The 9,556-nt window shown below is 34.6% G+C and overlaps 1 protein-coding gene across 1 annotated transcript; it reads left to right on the forward strand.

The window, feature by feature from the left end:
• Positions 1 to 1,897: 1,897 nt before the first annotated feature.
• On the forward strand, positions 1,898 to 9,272 carry LOC104214712 (chlorophyll synthase, chloroplastic). Its single transcript, XM_009764427.2, has 15 exons — positions 1,898 to 2,084; positions 2,213 to 2,254; positions 2,384 to 2,472; positions 5,020 to 5,107; positions 5,664 to 5,749; positions 5,840 to 5,926; positions 6,023 to 6,088; positions 6,168 to 6,251; positions 6,340 to 6,401; positions 6,830 to 6,905; positions 6,992 to 7,054; positions 7,141 to 7,222; positions 7,880 to 7,956; positions 8,638 to 8,685; positions 8,802 to 9,272. The coding sequence occupies exons 1-15, from the start codon at positions 1,976 to 1,978 to the stop codon at positions 8,862 to 8,864; spliced, it is 1,122 nt and encodes a 373-aa protein (XP_009762729.1). The 5' UTR covers positions 1,898 to 1,975; the 3' UTR covers positions 8,865 to 9,272.
• Positions 9,273 to 9,556: the final 284 nt, after the last annotated feature.

A 9,556-nucleotide genomic window follows, 5' to 3' on the forward strand; every position in this document is an offset into this window, starting at 1 on the left:
GCTGTGGTCAGCCAACGACAGATTTGATCGGTGACCACTTCCCCCCTTCCTTGCTGTGCTAAATTCAACTTTTTTTTGCTCTACAGAGCTGTAGTAAGTAGAAACAAAGATATGGAAAAAAACGATAAAGGAGAAACAAAGATCTGGAGAAATACAAGTGCAGATCTCAAAATTTTCAAAGCAGAAATGAGAGATTCACTACCTGGACGACTCAGAGGGCGCCGGTACTGGCAGCGACTCCCCACATCCTGGATATCGGTGGATTGGAGACGGAGTTTGAGGCTAAGGAACTTGAAGAGTCTATTACCTTTTTTTTAATTGTATTTCAATGTATCTTGCTGTATTCAATGTATTTCATTGTATTCATTGTCTTTCGTTTTTTCTACTTTTTCAATATATTCATTGTATTTAAATGTATTCAATATAATTATATAATTTCAAAGCTTCACTTTGTTTCACTATTTTGTCCCGCAGTATATATTCAGCAGTATGTATCCAATGTATTGTTGAGTGTATTTATATATTTTTTAATTAATATAATTTATGTATTCAGATGTATATAGGTATTCAAATGTATCTGCAGCATGTATTCATATATTTTTGCACTATAGATGACCTGCTATACTTCATGTATTCAATATATTTTTATGTATTTAACTGTATTCAATGTAATTATATAATTTCAATATATAAATTTATTTGTAAAGATAACACTAAAAAATATTTTAGTAAAGATACCACTAAAAAAAGGATGGATTGAATCTCTGAAGATTGCTTTGTTTTTGGGTGTTTTTCGGTTGAAAATCTTTTCTATAATTGAAAATACAAATTTTGTGTGTTATAATTGAGTTTGTTGAGTTATATTAGGAGTCTATCGCGTTAATTGATTCACTTACCATTTTTAAACAGCTGAATCCCTTTTTTTTCCCGCAAATTCCGTTACTATATTCACGAATACAGCTCGCGAATACATATGAATACAGTCTATGCGTTAGTTGTAATTCCCTTTTTTCTGCCGACTTTTCCTATTGTATCATGAATACATTAGTTTAAATACATTAAATACACTCTATAACAAGTTAAAACATAGCTATAAGAGGTAATTTAGTAAATAATAGATATGACAAGCTAATAATCACTAAAACATAGTGATTTCTGAAAATTTCTCATTAATAGAATCATTCACATGGGCGGATTTACTTGGAAAATTATAGTGCTCGACCTGAACGTGAAACCATTGTATCTCCAGCAAACTAGGATTTTATATGCATATTTTTTAGTATTGATCTAATATTATTTGGTGGCTCACATATGCTCTAAAGAGGTTAAATGATTCACTTGGTTGGATTTGCAGTTTTTTACTCATATAAACATGGATTAATTCACACTTGATACCTTTTTTAACTTTGTTTAATGGTGCACCTATGTTCTAGAAATTACAATTCCTCTCTGTTCGTTCACCTTAATCAACGATTCTTGGTGGACGTTTGGACATAAGAATTATAAAATTCCAAAAAATAGTAATTTTTTTTTTCAAGTGGAAATGGTATTTGAAATATAAAGTTGTGTTTGGACATGAATATCACTTTGGGTTGTTTTTGAAGTTTTGTGAGTGATCCGAGTGAAAAAATTTTGAAAAATAATTTTTTGGAATTTTTTAAATTTTTGAAAAGTTCTAAAATGCATCTTTAAGTGAAAATTGAAAAATTTATGAACAAACGCTGATTTAAAAAAAAAAAAAAAAGTGGAAAATTTCTAATGTCCAAACGGCCGGTATCAATTTTGCGAAGGAAAACAAATCCTAATAGAAAATAGTTTTTCTATCTTTAATAGGAAAATAAAAAAAAAAGAAACATTAGAGACACATACACCTATAAATTGCTTTTAGCGGATTAAACTAAAGACAAAAGTTATCGCAAAGAGCAAAAGCTATTGCAGCTCACATCTCCTTCCATTGAGCTCAACTATATTTGCAATGGCTTCTCTCCTCAACTCTGTACCCTCTATTAAACTATCCAATTTTAGCAACAACAACCCACTTCGCTCTTCACAAATTTCATCCCCCTTTTGCCTCTCATTTTCCAGTAATCTCATTCATAAACTCCTTCATTTCTTTAACCTTCTTATATACATATATATAATAACTTCATTTTATCTATCTATTATTCATTTGTTATGCATTAACGTTTGTTACTTTTGAACTTTTTTATAGGAAGAAGGCTTGTTGTAAGAGCAACAGAGACTGATAAAGAAGGTGAAGTTCTAAAGAGTATTTACTTTCTTGATTCTTATGGAGCTAACTATTTGTGTATTTATTTTTGTGATGATTGTTATTGAAATAAATAAAGATATGGGGTTTTTAGTTTTGAAATTTGTATGGCAGTTAAAGCACAAGCACCAGATAAGGCACCAGCTGCAGGTGGCTCAAGCATAAATCAGATTCTTGGAATTAAAGGAGCCAAGCAAGAAACGGTGTGATATTTATCTTATTATTCAGCTAAATGGGTTTATTTCTTTGATTTTATAATTATTCCTTTGCTATATTTACTTTCAATTATAATAACAAGGAGGTTTGTTCGAGTAGTGTTGGGTCTATAACTATAAGGGAACTCTATTGATCCCTAGTGAGTTGGGGGTAAGAAAAATCTGATTTTCATTCATATTACTCAGTGGCGGAGCCAAGTTTTTCACTAATGGGATTCAAAATATGAAGAAGTAAACACACTAAGAAGTTAAGGGATTCAACTATATATACGTAAGAAAAAAAAGTTGACCTATCTACTCAGTGATATTTTCCGGCAAAGGGGTGTCAAATAGGCTCCCCTTGGATAAGGGTAGCTCCGCGCCTGGACTAGTACTTCTCTGTCTACATCATACCTGCGAGGGACACCTGACATTTTAATTCAAATAACTGGTTTTTATGCTGGATTGAGACTGTGGCTAAGTCTCCACAACTCCACCTGTGGTTGCTCGTTTTGAATTTATCTGGAACACAAGAGTTAAAAGTGTAGCATATTTTTCAATTTATTAAACATGAATGTTAAATTGTTTTATCAAAATCAAAACAAATTACGTGTGGTCTGTTTATATTGGAAGCAGGTTCTGGTCGGTGCTCTAGTTCCAGTCTTTGAGTAACCTTTTCTGAGAAAAATTTCCCTGGAAAGGAGACTTCTTTGGGGAATCAGTGAATGAAGGGGATTATTTAGGATTTAAATGCCTATATAAAACTTCCAGTTAAGCGAAAATTAGGATGAGGTGAAGTGAGATTAGATGGGATTGTGGTGCCCAAATGCACGCAATTCAGATGGGTAAGCTCAATATTATAGAAGAATAGCATAATAGACGAAGATGTCCTACATAGAATTAAGATAGGATATCGAAAATGAAGGAGTATTACGAGAATGTTATGCAACGTGAAGAACCTGACAGAGTGAAAGTCAAGTTCTACAAAACAGTGGCGAGACCAACAATCTTACATGAGAGTGAATGTTGGGGGTTCTATATATATCTGAGGCCTAACTTATCTGAAATGAGTGTCAACAGAAATGGGGATCTTAAGATGAACGTGCGTCCCTTAAGTGTTGGACAGGATTACAATTGATCACATATGGCATAAGGTTTAAGTAGCATACCTAAAGGATAAAATAAGAATTGTCTGAGATCCTTGTAAAAAAAGAAGAAAAGAAAAGTGAGAGGTTTTCTGTAACAGTTTGCCTATGTCCTACATAGACCTCCATATGCTCTTGACTGTAGGCACAATAATAGATTATTGAAATTTGAAAGTACTAACATGGAGCAAAGTAGAGCTGAAATCGCATGGAGGAAAGTTGTTTCGAAAGACCATCAATCTTTCAAAATCAGTGCAGATTTACTTGAGATTATAAAGTAATGGAGGTGATGCCAACTAGTTGGAATTAAGGTTTATTTACTACTTCCTCCATCTCAATTTGTGTGTCTTACTTTCCTTTTTAGTCTATTTAAAAAAGAATGTCTCTTTCTATATTTAGCAACTCTCTAACTCCAACTTTCCACATGACATATTTTTAAGACCACACGATTCAAGTATATTTTGGCACATTACATATATCTTTAGTTTAAGCCCACAAGATTTAAAACTCTACTTTCTTAAACACCCCAGTCAAACTAAGACACATAAATTGAAACGAAGAGAGTATTGTTTTATGTTGTTTCACTTACATTAAGTTTGTTACTTTCCACTAAGTCCTTTTGGTCTGGTTAAAGACTTGTATATCATTTTAGAGATAAGTGTGAGACTTGAAAGCTTCTAGTTCTAATAAATCCTGAACTTCCCTAGAAGATAAATTATTTATAAGCAAATTAGTTGGAATAATTTGGGCTCGCAGTCAAATGATTATAGAGGCTTCATATATGACCCAACTTTGTTTGGGATTTAGATGCAGTTGATTGATATAACTGCCTCTTAAGAAAGGCGTAAACATAAATCTGCCTGCCGAAGACTATATACCACATGGAGGACAGGTGAATAACTCATAGGACGCATCTTGGACAAATCATCTCTTCTCATATTGAGCCATGGTCATGCTGAAAACTCTTGTTTGTAACACAGGAAGCCTATGTCAGATAAATGCCTGGTCTTTCCTTGGGAAGAGTTCGAAGAATTAACCTAAATAGCCGCCTATCCAACCGTTTAAATTAAAGATAGCCGATAGATGTATAATAATATGTATAATATGTGTATAACTGTATATAACCAATGTATACTCAATGTATACTGGATAGAAAGTGTAAACAGTGAATCCGGCCGGCTATCTTTTTAAGATCCACTCATACTTACCCTGGAAACCCTTTGATATTTCTGCATGATGTCATAAACCATGAAGACCACCTTAAATTTCTTTCTAGAGTCTGATTTTTCTGTTGGATAGTTAAAGAGGGACAAGAAAGAAAAAGCAGAGAAAAGCGGGACGCAACGAGTATGCATATCCCAACAAAGACAAATTAATTCAAAACTTACTCTTCTCTATTTGTTCTTTACAGGACAAGTGGAAGATTCGGGTTCAACTTACAAAACCTGTTACTTGGCCTCCCCTTGTGTGGGGCGTGGTCTGTGGCGCTGCTGCTTCTGGTACTACTAGGCACATATTCCAAGGAGTATTTAAATGTCTCCTTCAATCTTTGGCCCTAGATACTTCCAATTTCTATGTTCATATGCTGTTTGTATCATTCAATTTTAATTTCCCAAACATTAAAGAAATGTAGGCAAAGCATTTATTTGTTAAATCATGAAATGCTCTTATATTTAGAATTGAACACTTCATATTCATACAAAATCTTAACTCAGGTGTACATTGTCATCAGTCCGTGTAAACAAATACTATGAGATTATGAGGCCATCATCCCAATTGCAAAAAGGAAATATTGCCTTGTGTTATAGCCTATTAAAAGTATATCATGTTTTGGCTTGGTGCTGAAATGCAAATAATAGTAGATCTGCCATCATAGTTAGCTGTCAATTTAAGTTGAATTTGGAAAATTTTGTACTTCATAATCTATTTGTGGATCACTTTTGCAAATGAAACTGTTTTTCAATAAAAACTTCTATTCATGGAGTTCTAACTAAACAATATGTATTTAGTGGGCTCTCTGCATTTATCTAATACATTTCTGAAACCTTGTCATAGGGAACTTCCACTGGACTCCAGAGGATGTGGCGAAATCAATTGTTTGTATGCTAATGTCTGGCCCATTTCTAACTGGCTATACTCAGGTACTTCTCTCACTAGTGCAAATTAGTGCTTTTCAAGATCGAATATCTACTTTAGAAATCCTGGGAAGTGACTTTTTAATTTATGTTTAGACTATTAATGATTGGTATGATAGAGAGATTGATGCTATTAATGAACCTTACCGTCCAATTCCTTCAGGCGCAATATCCGGACAAGAGGTATGTCTTGTTTGAGATTGTCTAAAGATATGTATGAAAAGTTAAAACTAATTCCACATATCCTATATATTCTCATCAAGATATCACTGATACCAGGTCATTAATCAAATATGGGTGCTTCTTCTTGGAGGTCTGGGGTTAGCTGGTATTTTAGATGTGTGGGTAAGTCTTTAAAGCTGCTTATTATCCAGTTATTTAGTTATCTGGAAACGTCTGAATTCCTTGATCGTTGTTCTTATAGGCAGGGCACGACTTCCCTACAATATTTTACCTTGCTCTTGGTGGATCCTTGCTCTCCTACATCTACTCAGCTCCACCATTGAAGGTAAAGCCGTTATCTTTGACAATCCTCTGAACTAGCTTCTTTTACAGTATCAAAATGGGAATAGCTCTGATATAAAATTTATGTGCAGCTCAAACAGAATGGATGGATTGGAAATTTTGCTCTCGGAGCAAGTTATATCAGCTTGCCTTGGTATATATTGAACTGTCTACTATTCTGCAACTTGTCGAGATTTATTTTCAAAAATCGAAAGAACCAGGCTGAAGTGGAAAAGTTTTAACATATTACCTCCGCAATAATAACCTGGCTTTATAAAAAAATACTGTATATAATAACCTGGCCTTCTCTTCGCCAGTCATGCACTGATGATTAGGTGATGCTACCAGTCATGAATTGATGATCATATTGAAAATTAACCTAGTTGATCAGGCATCATTTGCTGGGGGACTTGGTGGTGGAGTTTGATTCTCATTTATTGAGTCCCACAGATGGGATTATCTGTGATAGAAATTACCTTGTGCAGCAAAGGGCTTTTACAAATGCATTGCTTTAGCATTTTGGTTTGTGATTAGGAGTGCAGAGATAAAGTAACGCAGAATCCTTTCAATTTCTTGATGTAGGTGGGCTGGTCAAGCTTTGTTCGGAACCCTTACACCTGACATAATCGTACTAACACTCTTGTATAGCGTTGCCGGAGTAAGAGTCTGCAAAAGCACTTTTTATTTTAATTTTCTATCACATGTATCAGTAATTATCTTACGTTTTCTCTGTTATTTTTGCAGCTAGGCATAGCCATTGTAAATGATTTCAAAAGCATTGAAGGAGACAGAGCTATGGGGCTTCAGGTATATACTCCACACAATTTAACTTCTCATTCATGACTGGCCATGTTTATGACTGTTCTAAATTTCTTATGGCACTGCATTTGTAGTCACTTCCAGTAGCTTTTGGCTCTGAAGCCGCTAAATGGATTTGTGTTGGTGCCATTGACATAACTCAGATATCAGTGGCAGGTGATCACTATTCTTGTTTATTTGACTACTATCAGATCTATATATTGTTTAATTGACAACTATCAGATCCATATATGTTAACAAGTGACAACCTTTTGACCTATCCAAAATATAAAGGCGAACCTTTTGGGCCTCATAATGCTGTGTATCTTCATTGAAGTTATATCATTATATCAATATCAAGGTATCAACTGAAGTAAGAATGAATATTGGGAGATGAAGGTTTTAGCCTTATCAAATGGTGATTGTTGACGATCTAATGATCGGTAACCACAGTTATTTGATGTGCATGGTAGACACTATTAGCGGTCTCCACGACTTGAGCACTATATGAAAACCAAGAGATGCTTTAGTTTCTTCTACCTTAGAGAGGCTACTTATCAATAGTTTTGATTGTCCGGAACTCTCTCTTTGAAATTTAGAACTGCAGACTTATTTCCAAATTATTGCTTGAAACTAATGGTGATAGGGGGGCTACTTAAGTGGTCAAGGTCCAGTTTCAAACCTAGAGCATCTAAGATCATCTAAAGGTAGTTGATGCCAAATTAAGATCAGGGCTATCATTTAGGAGAGGACTTTTTCTGAATGTAAACTGTTACGTGGGCAAATTTAAGCCTTAAACAATCTTGTAATTGCTTTATGTCTTGTTTGTTGCAGGGTATCTTTTAGGTGCTGGCAAACCCTATTATGCTTTAGCACTTCTAGGTTTAATTGCTCCACAAGTATTCTTCCAGGTAAGTGTTATCCTAATTCGATTAGCATTATCCTGGTAACCAAATCACAGGCCACGCATATATAATAACTGAAAGAGTATAGCTTTTATGCACTGATAATGTAATGAATCACTTACACTCTATCAGATTACGTAAGAAATAGTTCCAGGCAACTTCTTATGATTATATGTTACCTTAAAGATTAGGAAAATGACCTGCAGCAATAGTTGAACATGCACTGATAATGTAAGTTGACAGTGTGATAAAGTCCGTAGCTTAATTGGAAAAGGAGATAGCCTGTTTGGCCAAGCTTATTTTTGGCCAAAAGTGCTTTTTTTTTTGCTTTTGGCCAAAAATTGAGGTGTTTGGCCAAGTTTTTTGAAGGAAAAAAGTGATTTTGAGGAGAAGTAAGAAGCAGTTTTGGAGAAGCAGAAAAAAGTAGCTTCTCTCCAAAAGCACTTTTGAGAAAAATACACTTAGAAGCAGTTTTTTAAAGTTTGGCCAAACACTAATTGCTGCTCAGAAGTGCTTTTCCAACTAATTAGCCAAACACAAATTGCTTATCACCAAAAGTACTTTTGGGAAAAACACTTTTGAAAAAAAGCACTTATCAAAATAAGCTGATTTTTGCAGCTTGGCCAAACGGAGTATCATCTCTGCATGGCAAAAGTAATCTAACATGTGACTTTTTTTGCTCTGCAGTTCAAGTATTTCCTCAAAGACCCTGTAAAGTACGATGTTAAGTATCAGGTACCTTCACTCCCCTTTCTACTAAAACTTAAAACATCGTAAAGTTAAAATATTGGAAAAATTAGTACCTCTCTTAATTTTGCTGTTCTCAAACCCAAACCAATGTGTCATTTCAGGCTAGTGCACAGCCATTTCTTATCCTTGGTCTTCTGGTTACCGCTTTGGCAACTAGCCACTGATATTCGAGTGGCGCTTACACGATATAGAGGAGACGCCTCGTCCAAGGGAAAGAATCTAAGAATGAGACCAAGAAGCTGCTGCTAAGAGTGAACAAATTAAAGGTCTCTATTCAACAACTCCTGTTACTTCGCGCAGTGTTAACTTCCAAGTGTAGAATGTAGATCAGTATTCTCTCCTCTGCTGCTGGTGCCTGCTTCTTCAGGGGCTATAAATTGTTTAAAATCTTTCAATGTGATGCTGGTTTATGCCAATTTTGGATGGTTTTTACCTTTTTTTTTTTTTGGAAATGTATTTAGACTAGTTTTGAAGTCTGTTATTTCAAATTTAGGATGCAGAAATCGGATAAGATCCCATTTCCTGCTAATTAAGAATCATCTTCTTCCTGCCAAAAATCTTCCACTCCGAAATTTTTTAGAAAAATATTCAAAAAGTAGGGAAGCTATCTGTAATGGTAAAAAGTGCACTTAACACGTGTACCATTTAAAAGAGGACAAATGGCAAGAATTGACCAATCAACTTGTATAACATCTAGAGTGTAAATCAGAAGGTCAGAAAATCAAAGATGGATAAAAGACTCTTGGAAGATCAACTCGATTAGTCGAAAATGTAGTCTAATGTTTGGAGAATTCATAAATGATTGGGGAGTTCACGGATAAGAAGGATGGCAGATCAACAAATGCTGAAGTATTCG

Source organism: Nicotiana sylvestris, chromosome 7 (genome assembly GCF_000393655.2).
Source record: "Nicotiana sylvestris chromosome 7, ASM39365v2, whole genome shotgun sequence".
NCBI lineage: Eukaryota > Viridiplantae > Streptophyta > Magnoliopsida > Solanales > Solanaceae > Nicotiana > Nicotiana sylvestris.

What these genes read in the sequence shown, in the direction of transcription:
- LOC104214712 (XM_009764427.2), top strand. Translation starts at nt 1,976, where the DNA reads ATGGCTTCTCTCCTCAACTCTGTACCCTCTATTAAACTATCCAATTTT. An exon ending in AACAGAGACTGATAAAGAAG is followed by an intron (nt 2,255 to 2,383) that starts GTGAAGTTCTAA and finishes TTTGTATGGCAG; the next exon opens with TTAAAGCACAAGCACCAGAT. An exon ending in AGTTATATCAGCTTGCCTTG is followed by an intron (nt 6,402 to 6,829) that starts GTATATATTGAA and finishes TTCTTGATGTAG; the next exon opens with GTGGGCTGGTCAAGCTTTGT.